General features: G+C 40.2%; 1 protein-coding gene across 6 annotated transcripts in view; it reads left to right on the top strand.

Moving 5' to 3' along the window:
- PITPNM2 (phosphatidylinositol transfer protein membrane associated 2) overlaps positions 1-23972 on the top strand; it is a 286382-nt gene that overhangs the window by 174627 nt on the left and 87783 nt on the right. For 5 of the 6 annotated variants that reach the window (XM_066603333.1, XM_066603334.1, XM_066603328.1 and 2 more), the window contains 5 exons: positions 5755-5988; positions 12361-12690; positions 15110-15205; positions 16461-16565; positions 20672-20739. In XM_066603333.1, coding sequence (XP_066459430.1) covers positions 5755-5988; positions 12361-12690; positions 15110-15205; positions 16461-16565; positions 20672-20739 — 833 coding nt within the window. The remainder of the gene's footprint in view (positions 1-5754; positions 5989-12360; positions 12691-15109; positions 15206-16460; positions 16566-20671; positions 20740-23972) is intronic. The other variant, XM_066603332.1, reaches the window with a different exon arrangement.

Here is a 23972-nt window from a genome sequence, read left to right as displayed (position 1 = left end):
GCTAATGAACATTTATTGACTATATCATGGCCCTTTTTTATTGGATAGATGTCTTTTGTCCCTGAAATCGCCATTCAGGCACTAATTAGCACCCAGGAAGGAAGCCATAAGAAGAAACATTATTTCCCTTCCCTAAAGCTGGTTGCCATGGCAGGAGATAGATGCACGTTGACATAAAAAAGGAATGTGACGCAGTCAGCTGAACCCAGTAGCACAGTCTGATAGGAGCCTTCCGAATTAGACTCTCTCTAGGTGACAGTACAAAAGCAATGCTGTACTTCAGCCGGCTAATTTTAGCCTACGCTGCATTTCTAGTCAGTGGGCAGGTGAAGAGGAGGCAGAAGATAAGAAGAAGAAAGAAGGAAAATGAGCCTCACAGAAAAAAGAGACCTGAATAATTCTTATGGCATGTTAAAAATAAAACTGCCAGGATCCTTTTGAAGCGGGAGGCGAGCAGTTTGCAGCGCCAGCCTGGCCCTGTACTGTATTGTGGGAGATTTAATGCAGATTCCTCTTTCATAGTAAATGTCACTCTGTGGTAAACAGTTTAAACATCGGTTGCTCAAACTAAATAAGGAAGCTACGAACCTCAAGTAATATTTACATCAGTTGTTACAACCAAAATAAATAGAAATAGGAGAATGTCATAGTTTTTTTCACAGTTTCTAACCGGAGACATTTAGGCTAGGATCACACCCTGTTTATTGTGCATAATTCAGAGACTGTTACTTTGCATAATTTGGCTATATATCTGCATACTACCACACTTCCCTCATTTTTCCTTAAGAAAGACTCATAAGGATTGAAACATTGCTGCTCATATTCATGGGGAAAACCACAAACGTGTTCTTCATTTTGGAGTGCTGTGAACCAGGACATCTTGTTGCGTTGCATCTACAGCTTTATAAAGTACAAGAGGGATCTTTTTTGCAAGATAATGATTGGGCATAAGTGCTCTTGTATGCAGAGAGCTGTGCTCAAACCTTAAAAGGAAGGAAACCGAGCTACATTGTATTCTCTTCTCTTATGGGGTATTCTAGTTTATTTTCTGTCTACAGAAGTTGTCATTTTACATATATTTATCTATGTATGGCCTTTATTATATGCAAGTGGTCTATGCTTCTCCTCCTGCTATAAATATTTTGACAAAAACAGCACTCAGAAAATCTGTTTTGGGCCGCTTCTTCTACTGCTGATTCCAAAACTATATTTTACAAGATATAAGGAGAAAACCAGCTAGGTGAGAAGGTGTTATCTGACTGATCAGGTCCTAGCGGAATGTGATGTGTGCACTGTTGATGGTGCTTATCTCAGGCCCCGTCAGGTTGGTTACTACTGCTCTAAACACATGAATCCTGCACAGCGCTGTAATACGGATATATTTTTGGAGATACAGTAAACGCTGGTCTGTTTTGTGTTTGAACTTTCTGGTTTAACCCATTAAGGACCAAGCACTGAAAATTTAAGCCCCATCGACACAGGACGAATGTCGGGCAAACGATGGCCGACACTCGCCCCCGTGTCTCCGTGCTCCTGCACGGGAGCTAACAGAGAAGGCTGGTTTACAGAGTGGCCAGCAGGGGGGCAGGGCAGTACAGGAGATTTTTTTTTTTATGCTGCATAAACGATCAGCGATAAAGCTCATCATGTAATTTAAACAGCCACCGTTCAGTAATCTCCTGCACTGCCCCGCCCCCACTGCTGGGCGCTCCATGAACCAGCCTGTTCTGCACGGAGAAACAGGGACGAGTGGTCTTTAACCCCTTCTGCCTTCTCCTTTCTCGAGTACACAGTGTTCAATGAGCGCTATGTAGTAAAAAGTGAAAGTGTTTCTTCCACTATGCTAGCCAGCGGTCACGTGATCGCCAGGATCCCCTGGCACAGCAGAGCAACAGGGTCCCAGCAGACCCTGATAAGCTCTACCAGTGACTATTGCCAGTACAGGGGATGTTTTCCCCTGTAAGTCGGGCTCCTATGGATGTTCCAGCTACAGCGGAAAAGTGTCAAATAAAAATAAACATATGACTGTCTCCATAGGTGTTATATGAAATCCATTTGTTATAGATAGTAAAAATAATTACATAAATAAGTAAAACAAAATTACAGAATAAAATAAAAATGTATACATAAAGAAAAAAGAAAATAACTCCAAACCGTCGCCGTATGCACCCTGTAATCCAAAACCATACATATTCTATATCAAAACGTCCAAAACAAAATGAGGAACCCATTCCCTCACTTTATTTTAAAGTAAATTAACTAATTTAAAAAAAATAGCTTTTTACCCCCAATAAAGTAGAAAAAAGGGGGGGGAAAGTAAGTGAAAAAGATATTTAAAAAATAGCCCTATATGTCACAGAAAAACAAACGCAGTAAAAATTATTTTGGTAGCTGAAGAAAAAAAAATAGGGCAGTTAAACCACCAAATACCTAAAAAGTGTCTGGTCCTTAAGGTACAAGTGAGCTTGGTCCTTAAGGGGTTAACTCAGAATCATGTATGGGAATAAAAAGGGCCAGATAATAGTATTTGTTGTTGGCCGTTTAGTTGTTCACGACCCTAAAGGCGAGCTCCATCCATGTTTTTCGATTTTTTTGTACTGCTTCTTTCAGTTGTGTGATATCCATGCCAGTATCCGCTTTGACAATATCAGCCATCGTGTTCTTTGGCGGTCAGGTTTTCTTTTGCCACTGATCTGTCCAGGCATTATAGATTTTTCTAGCGACCCTGCTCGCATTATATGGCCAAAATGTGTGAGCCTGAGCCGGGCCATCTTGGCCTCCAGTGATTTGTCGGGTATTATACGATTCAGGACTTCTCTGTTTGTTACTCTCGCCATCCAGGACATGAGTAACAAACAACATTATAAAAATAAACGAGTTCTAAATACAGGACTTCTAAGTAATTTATTTGTAGTCTTGGACAGCTGAGCCCCTTTCTCTAACCCAGTGTGATGTCCGCGTGGAGAAGCACTGCTGCACACTGGATGGGCCCAGTTGTCGAGGCAGTCACAGTGCCCAGCAAGCTTTGCACATCGGCAATTTTCCCACCCTGCATGCAGCAGTTACTCTTCATTCCCAGTGCAGCAAAAAACCAAGTCACCACCTCTGACAATGAAATTAAATGCACAGGTGGAAGTTAGTCATGGCTGCAGATGCAGTAACAGACACGCGTGTCTCAGCACTCGTACACCTTTCATATCTAAATAAAAATGCATAACTGTTATATGTACTAACAGTGTAAAAATGCATTTTTATTTTTTTTTTCCAAAAATGACAGCGCCCCTTTTGTATGTAGCGTGATTGACTCCCAATGCAGGAGGGCATATGTGTACACCCAAAAGCATCAAAGGGTTATGCGTTGCATGTGTGATGCAGAAATGGCTCTGTTGGCTCTCTGAGCACTGTTACGTAGCATTCATTATGCGGACAAAATTAATGGTTGTCCATAAAAATCCTGGTGCCTCAGTTTCACAATGATAGAGATACTGTAATCTTTGCCTGAATAATCTCATACCTGCGGGTATCTGTACAGCTGGATTCTTAGCTAATTCTCCAGCTATTTGGCATGTCAACAATTAGAATTATTAGTTACCCCAAACCGAGTGATCTGAATAAAGCCCAGCAGCCATGGTTGAAATTTACATCTGTCCTCACTGCAAGTTAACATTTCAGTCATGATAAATTGCAACATGATTGGTAATGGGTTGGTAAATTGTGTTGTAACACGAGCAGCAATTTCTGCATGTAAGACTTGTGTTTAGTAATATGACTTACTTCATATTACATGTAAATAATTGATGTGTGGCATGTTATTATTTGTAAGCTGCCATTTAAGCGACATAAAAAATAAATAAATGGAGCCAAAATGCTTATTTTATTTATATTGTACTTGTTAGGAGGCAAGAAAAACTACAGCTCGTCATGCAAAAAAACAAGCATGGAAAATAAAAATTATGCATCTTTGAATGCTGCAATGCAAAATAAAATTCCAATAGAGATTTTTATTGTACAAAAGTAGAAAAACTTGAAAGAAAGAAGAAAAGATAAATACTTATAAAAATATATAATATTGTAATCCTACCTACCCGCAGAAAAAAGTTATGTCATTCTATACTGCATGATTAATGCAGTAAAAACAAAATGGCAAATTTGTGTTTTCTGCCCTTCAAAAGAAATTAATAAGTTCCACAAAACATATCATGTACCCAAAAAACAGTACCAATAAAACTACAGCTCACCTCACAAAAGAGAAGCCCTCATACGTCAAGGGAAAAATAAAATCATCACGTCCTTAGGCCCACAGTTGGCTGTTGCACTGAGGAGTTAAAATGGTTGCCGTATAAAGACAACTTCTGTCCATACTCCTAAGTCTGGGCACTCCCCTCTATGATGTCCGTATGCGTTCGTAGGCAGAAACAGAACAGTAAGCAGCGCGCTAAAGCCGGTTCCTGTTCTGGAAAACTTGAGCTGTTCTTATATTACATAAATGGCTATTCATCTGAATGGCCACCATGTAATACTACATTTTTGGCTGGCTGCAGTTTGGGGGGTGCCTGGAGATGAACCAGGAGAGATCAGCTGATTGCTTTGGGTGCTAAATTCTGAAAGGGGTTTTCTCTGAATAAGAAAATATAGATTTTCAGATTACTTCCATACACATGCTGTGTCAAATGAGATACTAGTATTAAAGAGACAGGACATACTCATGTATTTTTGGGTCCTCCCCCTTCCTTTGCTGATTGGACCATAGATTGTGCAATGCAGCATGAGAAGTTGGGGCAAGGAAGTGCAGGACAGTGAACTACTAATAGACTGCTAGGCTTGCTACAGGTCCCCTGCATGAAAGTGGATTGCCAATAGCAGGGCAACAGAAAAATTGGGAAAACCACCTGAACCAGGTTGTAAACAGCAGCATGTGAGTGGATAAGGAGAACATGTTATATTTTTCCAAACTAGTTAAAAACTCAGGTATGCTTTAATAGATGTTTTTTTCCTTTTTTTTTTACCTGTGTGCAATTCACTAGTCAGAATGTAAATAAATCGAGCCTGTGTAAGAAGAGACATCAAAGCCAGTGAATGATTACACTGGATCTTCATGCTACTGAAACTTCTATCCTTCGATTTATGTAATCCAAGTACACATCTATTGTTGTGAGAACAAACCTTCTACTAGTAAAACAGTGGATCCATGTAAAAGTGATTCAAAGAGAATCGGTCACCTACTTTTAGCCCTATAAGTTAAGCTTATGGGCTGAAAGTAGGTGACCTACTGAGTCCAGGGATGTGTTATACTTGCCTCCCCCGTCGTTCCCCCGGTGTGAACCCTGAAAACTGCAGCTCAATGCATTGAGCTGCACTGCTAAGTAGTTTTCCCATTATAAAATTAGAATGGGAGAACTACTTATCACCGCTCTATGCAATGACAGTGGCTTTCCATGGTCACACAGGAGGAACAACAGGGAGGTAATACATTCCTGGACTCAGCGGATCGCCAACTTTCAGCCCATAAACTTCGCTTATAGGGCTAAAAGTAGGTGACTGATTCCCTTCAAACTATGTCAAACACATCAGGCCTACAGATTTATTGGCCTACAGATTTATTTGTCGGTTTGCGTGTTATCTTCAGTTTAAGTGTATTTATTTTTCCCATGTTTTGTATACTTTATAGTGCATACAGCTCACAAATACAGTAGAGATTTTTTAATTGGCTTATTTCAATATAACTTTTTGTCCCCCAATTTGTTTACTATACAGATCCTATTGACATTGTTAAAGATCCAATCCCCCCACATGAATATAAGCCCGAAGAGGACCCCAAAGTATACAAATCTGTGAAGACTAAAAGAGGCCCCTTGTCTGATGACTGGATTGAGGAGCATAGGAATAACCTTGGAAGATGTCCAATCATGTGTGCCTACAAGCTGTGTAAAGTGGAATTTCGTTACTGGGGAATGCAATCTAAAATTGAGAGGTTCATACATGATGTTGGTGAGTGTATTTGATGGTTAACTTCTATAATAATGTGATCAGGGCCTGAAGCTCTCTTCACATACCGTATCTGTATTGGATTCTGCTTAGAATGGAAGCCATAACGATGTGCTGAATCCATTGTGCAACTGATCCCAATGAGCCTACATTTATAATGGGTTCTTTTGACGTTCTCTCATTGTTTCCATAATTTTGTCAGCAGTAATTCGGTATTTTTACTATCAAATGTAGCAGACTTGCATTAATGTATACATTCTGAAACATTAAAATGTGTCATTTACATTAAGTTAAACCAAACATAACCTTGGTCAACAAAGGAGTAAGGTATAGTCATAAAAAGGCAATAGAGAAGTGTTTCAATTGCTAATTGCACTATTAAATTATATTTTACCCATATATGTGTTGCTTTGGAGAATCCAAATTAGTGTGTGTGCAATTAAAGCCAAGTTCTTGTCTGTCAGTATCATAAAGCAGTTCTAGTAAATGATTCTGTTCCCTGTGTTTTGGTAACAGCTATTCTGTTTAGATGTCTGGGAATGCATTGCACACCCAACATAATTGGTTCTGTCTTTTGCCCTAGGAATTATGAAGGTTTTGTAATGGTCAAAACTGTGTTCTATCCAAGGGCACAGGACAAGCTATGTTGCATAACAGACATCTGGGTGAAAGAGCGAAAAAGAGAACAATGTCAGAACCAGCAATGTTCTTAAAGGGATACTCCGGAAAATAACATAATGCCAAAACACAGAACTACAAATACATTTCTAAATACCTTCAATTATTTCTAACGGCTTGTTTTGTCTATGGGGCAATCGTTGGGGAAATTAAAATGGCTGTCATGACATTAGTAAGCAAAAAGCCTGCCATACTCGAGCAAGATGGTTTGCGTTGGGACAGAGTTGAAGATCTAAGCTCTCCTTTTTGCTCTGCCTGTCATTAATCATTCCTTGTACCAGTAACCAGCCTGCCAGAGGAATTGACAGAGTATGATGTCTGGATATCTCAGTCAAGTCTGAGCATTGGATGCTGTCAGAGAACGGAGCTTTAACACTCATGGCTGAAGTGGAAGGAATGACAGACCAAACGCAGGCTGTTGTCAGGGATATAGTCTTCTAACACGGTGCATACCAGTTAGCTCTGTTGCCTTGCAGCACTGGTGTCCAAATCTGACCATGGACAACATCTGCATGGAGTTTGTATGATCTCACTATGTTTGCATGGGTTTCCTCCCACACTCCAAAAGCATACTAATTGGTGAACTTAGGTTGTTAGCTCCCATGGGGACAGGACTCAATGTGAATCATGACAACCTGTTTACAACACACTGTAATATACATGCACTATATAAAATAAAAACTAGTGCTGCTGCTTGTATTCACTTGGTTAGAAGACTAAATTCCCCACAACAGCTTGCAGCTCGTCTGACCTTCCTTCCACTTCAGCTGTGAGTATGAAAGCTCCGTTCTCTAACAGCAGCCGAGGCTCAGACATGGCAGAGATGTCAATACATGATACGCTAGGGGTGCACGACCTGTGGCCTGGTCCCTGCTGTTGCAGATTATGGCCTCTCCACGGCTACGGAGGAACACCGTTAACCATGTCTGTTTGATCAGCTGTGTTTATCTTGAAGATCGCGGTGACCAGCCACAGCAAGGCTGCAGTGAACACTGTCCTGAGCGGGGAAGAACAGCACTCATTGCTTAATATAGGTTCCAGTCACACACTTGGCCGGCTGCACATGAACGGGTCAGATTCCGCACACAGGAGCCTGCAGCGGAATCTGACCCTGTGCCCGGCCAGCATCCGCGCGCCGGTCTTTACTGTTCTTCATGTGCATTGTGGCTGGCTGCAGTGAGCCGCCGCCAGACTGGCGCAGCACAGATTTTTTTTTCCTCTGCGCCGTCGTTAGATGATGACATGGAATTTGCGACCTTTCCACAATGTCAATTGTCGACAGGCCGCAGTTCGGTCGACATCCATTGATCTCAATGGAGGCTGTCTGTGCAGATTCCACACGAAAATAGCATGCTGTGATTTTTCCTCTGTTAGTGGAAATCATAATTCGATTCTGCAAGTGTGCAGGAAGAGGCAATTTTCCAAAGCATGCTATGAATGTCATTTGCAATTTATCAGCTTCATTGGCATGTAAATGAGCCTCCAGCAGCTGTCTGCAAATCCCAGCATGTGGTCTGGACTTTGTACTGGGCTGCATTGTCTTCGCACAGGCTGCCATTGGCTGTTAGCTGAATACAATGTAATTTGCTGCTCCAGTGGAGAACACAGATTGCAGTCCTTGCTATCTCTCTGTCTGAATGTTGGATTTTATGCTCACCTAAAAGTTATCATTCAGCCAGAGAGTAAAAGATGGAAGCGTTTACACCATCGTTGGAACGAATTTTGAGCGATAATCATTACGTGTAAATGGAGCTTAACCCAGTATAATTAAATCAAGTGACCAAGGATTCTATCTATATATTGATAAGGGACTTAAGTAATTGAGTAACTGAAATGCAGAGTTTGTATAATTAGCATATTAAACAGTTAGGATTATCTGAGCAAGTGAATATATATACTTTGAGATGGGTGATAGGGGGAAAATACGTATCTGTACAGAAACAAAATAACAGGTTAGATATTATCATGTTTTATATAGAGTCTACTTAAAATATAACTTTCATGAACAACTGTTATCTCACCTTGCTTCATCCATATGCGCTCATTGCATATCACTGTGATAGAGATGGATGAATACTCACGTCTGACAGCCACTCAATTGGGTGGTTTGTTTCAAAGAATGCATCCAGATAATGGGAACATGGACTTTAGTGAATAAACTCTGATTAGTAACCCCTTATTAACTTGGTATTATACCTGCTGCTGCCTAGTTCCCTATAGGTAAGCAATAGTCATATTAAATGCATATTCTATGGATTCCCATGATTAAAGGTATATCATATAAATATCTCAATCTAAGAATACATAAGCTTATATTATATGCAAGGGAACACTTATGGAATACAAATACAAATCAGCTGATTTTAATGGGATTGCTATTTAAGTGAACAGGCAGTGACTGAAAGAGGTGAACTAGTCTCAACTGAGCTGAAACGCGTCCTCCATGTTTCTGATTTTATAAAGCACATATTCTAATAAAGAGAAGAGTTTATTCACTAAAGTCCGTGTTCCCATTATCTGGATTCATTCTACTTAAAATAGACTTTTTAACCACAACTAATAAGACACTGTATAATGTCCAGTTCTGAAAGAAATAGTGGTTAGCCGCATTAAACCTCACGTACACTACAATTTTGGGATCAGACAAGAAGAAAATATTATGTAATCCATCAATAAGCGCTCCTTACACTTGTAAAGGAGTATCCAAAGAGCATCTAGGTGGCAGCCTGCAAGTGGACATCATCCAGGAGGTCCAGATTGAAAAGACAGTCCAATATTTCAATCCAATATCCACATATGATGCAACAGGGCAGCTTCCATTGATTCCAGCAGGTTTTCCGGATGGCAGCTAGAATAGACTGCAGTTGTGGTGAACATGTAATTGAAACCAGAAACTCCAAGTATAAAGGATTTCCCTTTCCTCCTACATTCAAGATGGGATAGAGGGCCCTTTACTTGGCTATTAAGGTCTGCCAGAAAGTGTAACTGAACAGCATTGAAGTCTATTGCCCTTTTGAGTTGGGTGTGATACATAATACCTTCTTTATATTACAAAAATGTAACTGGCAAATAACATGATAGGTTTGTTGAAGTCATCACTGAAGGGCCTTAGGGCTTTGTGAGCTGTTTGCTGATATTTAAGTCCTGTAGATTAGTCTTAAGGTGGATTTAGACGGAGCGAATGTCGGGCAAAGAATGCCCGACACTCGTCCCGACATACACTCACTCCCATGCTGTTGCACGGGAGCGAGTATCGCTGGCTCGCTCACAGAGCGGCCAGCAGGGGTGCAGGGAGGCTGCAGGAGATTCCACTCCTCACACTCCCTTGCCCCCTCTATTGACTTAACATAGTGGCCGTTCAATACTGAACGATCATCGTTCAGCTCATCGTCCATCGTTTATGCAGCATAAACGATGGACGATGAGCTAATCACTGATCGCTCAGTGTAGATAGAGCCGTTCAGTACTAAACGGCCGCTGTGTTAAGTCAATGGAGAGGGGCGGGGGAGCGCGAGGAGAGTAATCTCCTGCATCCGTCCCGCTGTGAGCCAGCGATACTCTCTCCTGTACAGCTGCACGAGAGCGAGTATCTGCAGAGACGAGTGTCAGACATAGGGGTTTTTACCTACTAACAATTTTTTTTCACTGCGATTTGGCTACGTTTTTTCCCCCAAATGTCTATGGGACTGGCTAATGTTAAAATCGCATCGCACAAAAATCGCAAACTTGCGATTTTGTGTTATACGATTTTAACATTAGACAGTCCCATTGACGTGTGGGGGGAAAAAAACGCAGCGGAAAAAAAACACGCTAGTGGGTAAAAGCCCTAAATAGGCTTTCAAAGTAGTAGCTGATAAATCTTTCTACATTTAAATGATCTGCAAACAATTTCTAAAGATTTTAACCTCCCACCCCTTTGTAACAGGATTCCCATCAACAAGTACTTCACACGTTGCTATAATACAGTGTAATATACTTCATAATCTAGTAAGAAAATAAACTCAACTAAAGGCCCTTTTACATGTCCCGATGATCGCTCAAACGACAGTTTGAGTGACAGCTTTGAGCGATCATTTTGCATAAACTTTTAAGTAGCTACTCAGCTACTTAAGTACCAATTGAGTGTGAAAATGAAGTCTTAGCTGAAAGCAGTTAATAGCCCGAGGGCGCTTATCTGCTTTCAGTTCTTTTGTTCTCCAACGGAAAACAATGCTATCAGCACTACCCGCAGAGAACTGCTGATGAGGCTGAAGGACGATTTTTAGGTTGGACTGAATTTAACGATCAGCTAGCAGCGCATGATGGCCACACGTTTAGACGCAACAGTTATCGCTCAAACGATTGCTGTTTTTAGCGATTTTTGAGCGATCATCGCTCCGTGTAAATGGGACTTTACATGGACAATATTGCCCCTTGAGTTTGCAAGTTGTTACAAGAAATATCGAGTGATACCTGAATCTCTCATGCTCATTCACAGTGGCCAAATCTAAGGTGCTACACTGGGATTTTTAGCAGTAGGGTCTAAGCTGCACCCGGGACACACCAACATTGCTGGGCTTTGCTCCAGTAGTGTGACAAGTTTTTTTATCCGCTTTTACAACTTATGACTTGGAGGGAATATAATAAACAATGACATATAAGCTTTCCATAGACTGCATGCAGTTCCCTGTGGAAGACTCACAGAACCTACAAATGACAGACAACATGCTGCTTTCTTCCTGCCACGGCAGAAGGCCCCTGAACTGTTGTCTGTATGTAACGTGCTCTCCGCTGAGCCTTGCTATAGACTCAGTGGAATGTTTACATTGAATAACCATTAAAGGGAATGTGTCATCAGAGAATGACCTATTTTATATGAAGGCCCTTTTACACGGGCCCACAGTCTTTTAAATGACTGCATGAGTGCTGACGTCATCGCCAAGATCGACAGCGCTCATGCAGAGCTTTTAAACTGAAAGTCTTGCTGCCAGTTCGCGGGCTTCTCGGCCGCTTTACCTTCTATGGGAAGCACTGAGCGGGGAGCGTTTACACAGGGCGAGAAGCCAGCAAGCCAACAAGGTTTTTTTAAGCTGACTGAAAAGCTATATTTATTCCGCATTTACACTGAACGATTATTGCTCAAATACGTTAGTTTGAACAAATTTTGAGCAATAATCGTTACGTGTAAATGGGCCTCTAACTATATTTTTGTTTTAAACATATATTTTTTAAGGTTTTCTAAGTAAGCTATAAAACAGTTTTGCCACTGTAATAAGCGGATATCTAATTTCTGTCCAGATAAAAGAAAAGGACCTGCTTGTGAAGGTGGAGTTTAGAGATGTATTACAGTATGTTCACATGACAGAAACTTTGCCATGGGATCGGCATCCAAGCTTTCCCTCAGAACTTTCAATGGAAATCTGCATCAGGAGTTTTCATGGATTTGCCCATTAGAAAGGGCTAAATTCACATGGAGCTTCCTGGGTATACATGTATGCAGCCATGGCAGAAATCTGTAGCTGTGCGCTTCTACCCTATTTCTTAGAGGCTCAATTTGTATGGAAAATTCTGATGCAGATTCCGCTATGTGAGCATATTCTCATAGTGTAATACACACAATGTAAAGTGCATGGCCATATGTAATATTTATGCTTTATTTCTTTTATTTATAAACTATAGTGCACATTTTTACTCTAGCCTTTTATTCTGTTTAAACAGGTCTGCGGAAAGTTATGGTCAGAGCGCATAGGCAAGCTTGGTGTTGGCAAGATGAGTGGTGCGGTTTAACAATTGAGGATATCCGACAACTGGAGAAAGAAACACAACTGATGTTGGCCCAGAAAATGGCCCAGTATAGTCTAAGTGAAAACGAAGCAGAACAGCACGGAGCCAAAGAATCTCCTGGGGAGAAGGATCCAGAGACCAAGGCCATTACCTCCATAGAAACAGTTGATGAACCAAGCGGCATGACAGAATCACTTTCTGGAAGGGGACTAACTAAGCAATGGTCCACTTCCTCTAGATCATCCAGATCATCAAAGCGAGGAGGTATGAGCATCAGTTCTTTATTACAAAAATATTTCAGATTAGTTGTATGAAAACATACCGTCAGCACCTTGTTTGGATGGATAATGAGATGTATAGTACAGTTTAATCAAGTGGAAGACCAAATGCAGGCCTAATACCTAATATGATTCCCCCCCCTACCCCCCCAAGCCCCCTATTTGAAGGCAAATGTATATTTTGCAGCTGCCTTCTCCAGGTCATGATTAAGCGTGAGCACTCCTTTACACTTATTTCTCAGCCCAACGAATTCTATTAGTCCAAATGGCTCAAAAAAATATTGTGCAGTTTAGCCATCAGAAAATATACTGGACACATAGTTTATGGCTCCGGTGTAACATAAAGCCATGGTTTAGGGTGCCATGAGCATCAACAGCCAATCACCTCTAGTCAATCAGGGGCGTATTGACATCATCCCGTTTGTGGATGACGTGCTGCAGCTTGTCAGACCACCATACCATATCTTCAGGGTGTATCCAACTCCATTTTTTTTTTAATTAAAACCAGCGGTTCAGAACTTAATTCTCTGTGTGTTGAGGTTCATCTTATTTCAAGAATTTCATCATGGTTATGCATTTTTTGTGTGATGCAATCAATGTATGTGGCTTTTCCGCTCCGACCTGTGTTATTGCGGTGCTGACAACATGCACCCGCTCAGTTGATCGGTCGGTGTCCCGAGCGAGGGACCCCAACTGATCAACTATTGATGACCAATCCTGATGATAGGTAATCAATAGTATTTCACTGGGCAATACAAATGAACAAATGGAATCATAAGATCTTCAGCCAATTGCAAATTAACACGCAAATGAATCTGCTTGGGACAGGGTACTTGCATCTAAACAATTGAGCATATTCATGTGTCTTATGGCCCTTTTACACAGGCCAACTGTTGTTTAAACGACTACACGAGCGTCACCACTAAAGTTGTCAGCGCTCGTGTAGAGCATTTAGACCGAAAGACTTCTCGCTGGATCGCTGGGTTCTCGCTGGCTTTACGCTCAGCGCTTCACCCTCTATGTGAAGCAGGGAGCGTTTACACGTAACAAGAAGCCAGCGATCCAGCAGTAGTTTTTTCGCTGACTGAAATTCTGCAATAAACAGCTGCAAACTAATAGTGAACGTTTTTTTTTTCTCCACATTTACACTGAAAAATTATTGCCCAAATTTGTTTGTTTGAAAGAATTTTGGGCGATTAATGGTTACGTGTAAATAGGCACTTAGAGATAGCAGATAACAGAGAGAATAATTTACACTATCTACCAGTATCATGTCCTCACAAATAGTCTTAGTTTATTAGTCCAGGGACAGCAATGCATTTTGAGCTCTTATTTCAGTTTTTTTAAATGCTGAACTGTCTCCTAATAAGCCAAGTAGTTGATTATATTATTGAGGAAGGCCAAAAGGCATGACCCCACTTTGTCATATTGACCCGGTTGTGTGTCTTCCCTTTCAGATCTCAAGTTAATACAAAGAAAATGCAGACCTCTTTGTTCTATTTCTTTACTTCCATTACACATGAACCCTTTTGTCTGTTTCGGTTAATGACAAATCACCCAGATAAGCTGTATATAAGTATATACAATTCTGTACGGGCAACGAATTCTCCTTAGTAAAAAGAAGTTTTGTCACTTGTCACATGTTAAACTGACCATTTTTATTAACATTGTGAGACTTGAATTAATGCAAAAGATTGAAAGTAAAACTCTAATTTCACTTGCAATGAAAAGATTACTTGTAGAGTCTAATTCCGCAGCTCGTGACTTGTATTGTGCAGACAGCATTTGAAAGGTGAACTATGATTCAGAATTGATATGCATGAGTGGAGAAGTAGAGCACATCACTTGCTCCCCGCTGCCTTTCTTCCAGAGAATAGATAGTAAGAATGCAAGAGCATAGCAGCATGAGGCTTATGTAGATAGCAAGGACAGCCCCAAAATAACCGCTTCACTGCTGGATAGCTTCTGTGTCGTCATATTTATAGGACCTCGACTAGATTATGGTATTGCCATTCGCTCAAATTGCTGCTGCATCATTGCAATATTCTTGTAGCCATGGATTGCTGATATGCAGTGTTAGCAATAAGAAAGCTTTACTTGGGGTGAAGTGATACATTTTACATTATACATAGGAGTTATGGAGATTAGTTTATAAATTATGTACATATATTTGTCAGCCATGGTTTAAATTAGGAGGCAAACGTATAAGTACTAAATGCAACTCTGTGTATTTACACACAGCAAATTTTAGAATATACTTCGATTCTGGAGAAGAGAAATACCTTTCACCATCTAACAAGTCAAGTCCAGGATAACAATTCAACCATATTGTTAATAAAGCAACACTCAATTATTGTACCTTTTCATATTGTAATGATTTCAACACCGTTTTCCGTTACCTACAGCTAGCCCATCTCGGCACAGTATATCCGAATGGAGGATGCAAAGTATAGCCAGGGACTCTGATGAGAGCTCAGATGATGAGTTTTTTGATGCTCATGGTAAGTGCTCATGAATCTGATTTATATTATGATTACTGCCATAGATTATGGATACTGCAGGTTATTTGAAGGGGTTTGATATGCGTGATATGATGCTGCATTTAATGCATTTGGATTGGGAAATATGGACCTCCTAATGTTCCAAGTTCTTTTTAACTGAACCTCCATACTAGGCAAGTAAAATTTTGTACATAAGGCAACATGCACTCTTGCTTTTGTCTCCTAGTATCATTTCCATTGTTCAGCTCCATTATACCAGATCCGGCGCTTGTCAGACCCAAACTTTGCCAGACAGACCCCTCTGACTATAATAGGATTAGTCTGGCTTCCATCATGCCACACAAAATTCTCTGATGGAATTGCAAAGCAGGCTGCACTATTTTGTGCTAGATCTGTGCCAGAGTCTCTGAACGGATCCTCTGATGCAAATATGAATGTGGCCTAAAGTAGAATAGATTGTAAGCAGCTAGTCATAATGATCATCACTTGGACCAATGCAATACAGTAAAATATATAAATTATTTAAGGGGCTTCTTTGCATTTTGTTTTTCAGTCAGGTGCTGCCCCTGTCCAGGTATTGTGTTTGGTATTGCACCTCTGCTTTTATTCCGCAGACATAGCCCATGAACTAGAGTGGTACATGTCTGGTGAAATTACAAAGCTTTCCTTATTCTTTTTCCAATCATTGGGGGTCCCTACTCTATGGCATCAATGTTAATGCTCCGAAAACACCTTTAAATATTTTTTTGCTGAAGAACATAAACATACGAAGTCATAACCCACAGTTTCTTTCTGTAACTGCAATTACATAAAGTTACAATAAGTTACAGTAGTTATTCACAATAAATAATAGTAAAGTCTTTTGAGCTCTTCCAAACTAAAAAGAATAGACTAAGTTGTTTTTTTTTAATAAATTCCAGTCTTATTTCCTGCAGAGTTACCGCCTCTGTGTAGACCTAGAGCAAAGTATATGCAAGCTTTGCAAGTTTAATAAATGAGACTTGTTAGGTGTTCTTCTGCAATAATCTATACATCTGTTTTATGGGCTAGAAAAAAAATAAAAATACTTCTTAACATATTTATGTCAATCTCAGCCAAGACTCTGCATGCCAACATTTATTTGGGTTACTAAAGGCTGTTACTATTTGCTGCGGGTATCCACTAATATGGTTTGTATTTTTGTATTGTTGTAAATTCAGTTTGCTTATGGATATTTAACTTTGTTTTTGTTTTATGTTTTTGTCCTTGTGTTTAGAAGATTTGTCAGATAATGAGGAAGTGTTGCCTAAAGAAATCACAAAATGGAGCTCGAATGACCTGATGGACAAGATCGAAACAGCCGAGACGGACGAATTACAAGGTGATAATAAGGAATTACTTTAAACTTTCCGATCTTGAATTCAAAGTAACATCTGTCTAGTGTTCTTATCAAGTTATTTCACTTATCATTTGCTGCTTGTATAACATATAGAAAAACAACTTTGGCTGAAAAAGGTAGCCGAATAACCCTCTATAGCAAACGTACATGCAGATGTCTGTCTGTTTACTTTTTTTGTTGCAAGGGAGCATTCATACAGAATGCTGTGCGATTATGTCAGGGGTTTCCATCAAGGGTATAGAAAATAACACTGTGACAGAACCCAATGGAACCATTCACTTGCATTGTGAAACGGACATCACTTTGGTGTCTGTTTTTCAAGGATCCGTTTATTTCTGCTTTAGTTGAAGTACAGAATAATGTAGTTATTAACGTAGTTTACAATGTTGTTCTGTACTCCAAGTAAAGCGCAAACAAACCTTGTAAAACAGACACCAAAGTGATGTCTGTTTCAAAATGCAAGTGAATGGTTCCGTTGGGTTCCATCAGTGTTATTTTCTGCACCCGTGATGGAACCCCCTGACGTAATCACACAGCTTGCTATGTGAACGCTCCCTAAAAGAATTCTGCTTTTTAGTGCTCGTTCACACTAGTGCTTTGGGTTCCATTTTCCTACGGGAACAGGAAACTGCAACGGGCTAAATAGAACCATCATATCATGGAACTATACAGGGTTTGTGTGATATCTAGGGATGAGCGAGTATACTCGCTAAAGCACTACTTGTTCGAGTAATGTGCTTTAGACGAGTATCTCCCTGCTCGTCCCTGAAGATTCGGGGGCCGCCGCGGAGCAGCGGGGGAGAGCGGGGAGGAACGGAGGGGAGATCTCTCTCTCCCGCCTGCTCCCCGCCGCAACTCACCTGTCAGCTGCGGCGGCTCCCGAATCTTCAGAGACGAGCAGGGAGATACTCGTCTAAAGCACATTACTCGAACGAGTAGTGCTTTAGCGAGTATACTCGCTCATCCCTAGTGATCTCCATTCATCAGCCCGGCATAATGTCTGGCTATGAACAAGCCAGTGGTACAGAAACATCCTAGGAACTGCCAGAGGGTTTTAATTCTAGGTTGTTGTAAGCGTTTCTCAATAGGATAAATGGCCATAACTACACAAAGAAATTGGGTGTGCTTAGTGTTTTTTTTGTAGTTACATGATTCTGCTGTATAACTTCCCTGGTAGAATGGGGATTAAGGAAATCTCATTCTCCCAATAGATAAATGTCTGTGAGGTTGACTCACCACTTATCAAATATTTATAAAAGTTTTCTGCGAATATGCCATACATGTCATAAATAGAAATAATGAAAACAAAGATCTGGTACCGTGTTAGCCAGTAGAGCAAAATGTGATTGTTCTCAGCAAGAGAAACAATGTAATCTTGTAGATATGATACCTTTTAATGGCTAACAAAAATACATGATGTAATAATAGCGAGCTTCCTAACCGACGCAGGGTTCTTCTTCAGGCTTAAATGGATTGGATCTGAAGAGGCAAGCATATTTATACATACTTATAACATACATACTTATGACAAGGCACAGATATGGATGTGATTGGTTCGCACTTAAAAGGAATTCTGCAACAGCAAACAAACTTTTTTTGTCTAGGCACTGATAGCGAAGTGAAAGTTTTATGGTCCCTAAATTACTGTTGGAGGGGGGGAGGTCATCAGGCTTGAATTGCTACAAGATATACACAAACATTTTTAGCTAAACACTGATAAGGGAGTGAAAGTTAATGGTCCCTGAATTACTGTTGATGGGGGTCTTATCTGTGCAATCAAGTCTCACACTTCCCATTCACGCATAAATCCTGGGGAATAATTTAACCCAGTATTCAGCGTGTCAAAGGTTGTTATCAATTTATATTCCCAAATTCTTCTGTGGTTTTGTGACTTGAAACCACCCTTCAATATCAAAACTCTCATATCTCCTATGTTATGTCCATGGTTAGAGAAGTGTTCGGCCACAGGTAATTCCCTTTTTCTGTGTTCAATCGTGTGGCGATGAGATCTCATCCTGGCTTTCAGTTTTTGTCCTGTTTCTCCAACATAAAGACCCCCAACAGGACATTTACTGCACATGATCAGGTACACAACATTGGACGAGGAACATGTAAATGTCCCTGGGATCTTATAGTTCTGCTGTGTGTTGGGGATCCGTATCCTGTCCGCAGTCAGTATATGTGAGCAGGTCTTACAGCTCCTTACATTACAGGGATAAGTTCCTTTTTGTGTGTCAGAGGGTAATGCACTCCTGATTATAAAGTTCCTCAAGTTAGGAGGTTGCCTGTAACACAGAAGCGGAGGGTCCGGGAATATGGTTTTCAGACGGTCATCCTTGTGCAGGGTATGGTGGAGTTTTCTTGCGGTTTTCCTTAGTACCTCTAGTTGCGGATTGTAGGTCACTACTAGAGGCACACGATTGTTTCTTTCCTTCTCCTTGTATTGGAGTAGTTGATTTCTGGGTATCCTGGTGGCTCTGGTGATTTGGTCATCAATTGAGGTGGGATGGTAGCCCTGATTTATAAATGTTCTTTTAAGATGGTACAAATGTTCCTCTCTGTCCGTTGGGTTGGAGCAGATCCGGTTGTATCTGATGGCCTGGCTGTAGACAATGGACTTTTTGATGTGTTTAGGATGGAAACTGTCCCATCTGAGGTATGTGGACCGATCAATCGGTTTTCGGTATAGGGATGTCTGTATTGAGTTGTTTGAAATCTTTATGGTGGTGTCCAAAAAGTTGATTTCTGTATCTGAGTAGCTTAATGTCAGTTTTATGGTGGGGTGGAATGCATTGAATCTTTCATGGAATTTTATTAATTCTTGTTCGGTGTTGGTCCAGATGATCATGATGTCATCAATGTAGCGGAAGTAGGCCAATGGTTTGCTGGGGCAAGAGGCCAGAAAGTCACTCTCCAGTTTTGCCATAAAAAGGTTGGCATATTGCGGTGCCATTTTACTGCCCATGGCAGTCCCTGTGAGTTGCAGGAATTTCTCTTTGCCAAAGGAGAAATAATTGTGTGTGAGAATGAATCTTGTGAGTTGTAGCACTGCATCAGAGGCGACCCCATTGGCCTCAAGGTGCGCCTGGCAGGCAGTCAGTCCATCCTCGTGTGGGATGTTGGAATACAAGGATTCCACATCCATAGTTGCCAGGATGGTGCCATTGGGGAGGGGACCTACGGTTGACAGTTTGTTCAGTAGGTCCGTGGTGTCTTGCAAGTAGCTGGTTGTATTCCTCACCTGTGGTTTGAGGATGCCTTCCACCCATCCTGAGATTCCTTCAGTGAGGGTTCCCACACCTGAGATAATCGGCCTTCCTGGGTTGCCAGCTTTGTGTAGTTTTGCCTCTTCAGATCCAATCCATTTAAGCCTGAAGAAGAACCCTGCGTCGGTTCGGAAGCTCGCTATTATTACATCATGTATTTTTGTTAGCCATTAAAAGGTATCATATCTACAAGATTACGTCGTTTCTCTTGCTGAGAACAATCACATAAATAGAAATATCCCTTAAAATACCGGATGTGTAATAAAACTTCACATAAGTTTACTTTTTAAGCATTAAAGTATTTCACCAGTCCCAAAAATAGAAAATACTTGACTGCAGTCATTGAACACTCCCTAAAGATATAACCTGTCAATGGGAGGAGAGGATTTTACTAGGACAGAATAAATCATGGTTGTTCTTGATACTGTGGTAACTTATTTTCTCACTCTGCTGCGATGAAGGTTTTTAGTGTGATGAGATTGTAGAGTTGAGGTTACATAATTAGGTGAGAAGGGTGGGAGTGTTACATCTGTTAAGTACTATGCTCAATTTAAAGAACCTGGATGAGGTTAGGAAAATAAAAGTAACATTGTAAATGGTAACAAATGTTGCTATGTTTGGAAGGTGCGCATGTTATAAAATTGTATTCAGTATGTGCCATTATTACAATGAAGGCAATCAATGAGTTTAACAAGCTACATAATGAAAATGTAAATTTGTTCTTTTTAACTTTTATTCTAGAATATTTCTCAAAAATGATTTGATAACAAGGTCTTTTAATACAACTTAACATTGTTCTACTGCTATTTCTTTTTCTTATAGATGATTCCTACCACGAAACTGCAGAGTACACAGTTAGCTCCAGTGTGGAGGGATTAAGTATAATGGAGGTGGGTGTTTTAAGTGATTTAATGGTTGAGTTGTCTTTGGTAAATTCTCTTTATAAACTGCTGATCAGAACAGGATGCCAACATGGTGGTCCTATGGTGCTTGTATTACACCATATACAATAGAAACACAGCTTGCATCAACAGTTGATTTCTGCTAAAATGTGCTAAAAATTCTTACGCAATATAACAGAGGGTAGGATGCACAGCTTTAGCAATACCAATCTTGTCTATTGAACCAATTATTTGTAGAGTATTCATTATAGTGGTTCCAAAATGATGGCCCTCTGCACTATAGATCTATAGGCAACTAAAACATGTCACATTTACATACTATACATATACAATTCTTTTAAATGAATAGTATAAAACTTTTATAGATTTTTTTCCCCATTTTTACCCCACCATTAATCAAAGCTAAATCAAACTTGTGATTAAAGGGAATCATTCGATTCAAACATGCTGCCCAAACTGCAGGCAGTACATTATAGAGCAATAAGAGCTGAGTAGATTGATATATAGTTTTATGGAGAAAGATTCAGTGTAACTAGTATTTTATTCATTCAAATCTCAGTACATTCTGAGCTGAACAGTCCAATGGGCGGTCCTATCAGTGATCGACAACAATCTGTGTCTGACTGAGTATACAGAGATAGCTGTCAATCACTAATAGCTCCGCCCTTTGGACTGTTCAACTCAGAATGTGCAGAGGTTTAAATGAATAAAATACAAGTTATACTAAATCTTTCCCCATAAAACTATATAACAATCTGCTCAGCTCCTCCTGCTTTGTTATATGCTGCCTGCAGTTTGGACAGCAAGTTCAAGCTGACAGGTTCCCTTTTTAAGGAAACGTTGTTTTATGAACATTACCCACTGCTTATTCTGAAAACACAACACAGTAAAAACCATTTCAGCAATTAAATTAACCAGAAAGTAAATGGCCTGTATCTGATTATACTGTAAAATACTGTTGCAATCAATGTGCAGACAAATTAGAAAAGCTGCACAGCAGTCCTATTACTTTTAAGGTCATTGTGGAAGAAAGGTTAGGTTAATCTACTTAGTTCATCAGACCTCTAACTTCATAGGGTAAAATACAGAGATGTATCGCCATTATAGAACATAACTTCCAGATGCACAGTAGAGCAAGGGTAGTACTCAAAGGTAGGTATTGGAAAACGGAACCAGGGAATGGTTATCTGCAGTCTTAGTCCTTATTCTTTAATTCTAAAAAGTGTGTGGTTCATGAATGCTGTATTTTCCAAAGGTTGTTTTATTTCTGCAGATAAATCGTAGCGCTCAGTCTGTGTTGTAAATCCAGATAGATGAAGGAAAAAAAAAGGCAAAAGGTGTCAAAAGTCCAAGTCCCAGGCATGAGCCCAGGTCTCAAAAGCCTAAAAGAAAGTTATTAAAAAACAGTGATGAAAGTGCTGCCAACTAGGTGGATCAACCATATGGTGGGCGGACTAGATATACAGATGCAAAGAACTGGTATATTAGCACAACTCTCCGGTGAAAAGTCGTTAGGCAATGGGATAACATTTCCGACTTCTCTGTTTTTTGGGGATGCGCACTTCAGGGGGAACCTCTTCATCAGTCATGCTGGGGGGTACTAACATACAAGGAGGGGAGAGGTGGTGATAAAATAGTATGCGGTACACAGATTGCACAGCATAAATAAAATCCAACTCTACCATTCTATGAGCTGAAGCGAAAACTGGACCAAAGGCTACACATTTGTGGAAGGATGAGTTAATAACTCATGAATGTGGGAAACTGTAGACGGGAATGAGAAAAAAAATTACATATGTATGTATATTACACACATACATACAAGGTAAGCAAGGGAATGGGGACAGAGGGTGGTGAAATGGTGAGAGTTATCCTTCAAAGACATTTTCAACGATTTCATTAAGTCCCATCAGGACAAGGGTATTAAATTTGAAAATCCAGAACTTCTCCCACTTTTTTAGTGCCTCAATTCTGTTGCTCACACTGTGCATGATTTTTTTGTAAGATGGTTATGGTAAAGGCACTGAAGTCTTGATTGTGGACTTTAGTGGTGTGCCTGGAGATACTGTGTCTGAGAAAACCGTTGGCTGAATTGGATCTGAGTTTATTTATACGGTACCTTAGGGCTTGGGTGGTGTGTCCAATGTATTGCAAATGGCAGGGACATTCCAATAGGTAATTCACAAACAATTTTCGATGAGCAGTTCAAAAATTATTGGATCGGGAAACATTCTTTTGTTACATGGCTAGTAAAATGCTTCTTATTGCACATGTTGGCACAGCACCAGCAGTGCCTATTGCCACAGTGGTAGTACCCTATTAGTTGAGGAAAGAAGAGGCAGCAGGGCAGTATCCCTGCTGATTTGAGTTTACTGGGTGCTAATATTGATTTTAGCGTACATGTCCTTTTGATAGTAATCCATGATTTTGGTGGGATGCGGTTGGTCACGTAAGGGTCCCGTAATAGGATAGGCCAATGTTTCTCTGCACTGTGAGGATTATAAGAAGTTACAAAGTTGTGTTTGTGACTATCTGACTCGGATTTGTGGTCCAGATTGATGTGAACAGGGAGGTCCTCTCTAGTTTTGTTCCAGGCTATGTCAACCAATTTCTGTGGGTAATCTTTTTGGATAAATCTTTCTTTTAAAATCTTGCTCTGAATATCATATTCTTCAATTTTGGTTAAGTTACATTCAATACCATTAAACTGACTGTGAGGGACGTTCCTTTCCCACTTCGTGTAAGGCGAATTTTTAAAATGAAGAAAGCTACTGCCATCTACCATTTTAAAATATGTTTTTGTTATAATTCCACCAGATCCCAATATTCAGTTGATGTAGTGGTGGTTTTCCCAGCATCATGGAAATAAATCATATCCCTCTGACTTCACTGTAATGCTCTAAATTGGGTATGAGAAGTGCATGCATGCGGGGTCTCACTGAAACTGACACAATGGTGGTCAATCATCAGTATTTTTCTGGTTTATTAACATCATCACTGTACAGATACACCCCAAATGACATAGCAGCAGAAGTACATACCCCCTGAAATGATAAGAACTCATGATTGGCTTAGTTTATAATGACTGACACATGTTAACACCTTAAGGTGTGTGTTACTACTAAACATGTTTCTTATTAACAAAAATAGAATAGACTTATTAATATCCTTGCCCGGACCAAGGAATCCAAAGGAAGGGCTCTCCAACAGCTTTTCTCTTG

This window comes from Eleutherodactylus coqui, chromosome 5 (genome assembly GCF_035609145.1).
Source record: "Eleutherodactylus coqui strain aEleCoq1 chromosome 5, aEleCoq1.hap1, whole genome shotgun sequence".
NCBI lineage: Eukaryota > Metazoa > Chordata > Amphibia > Anura > Eleutherodactylidae > Eleutherodactylus > Eleutherodactylus coqui.
This window is presented reverse-complemented; position numbering and strand designations above follow the sequence as displayed.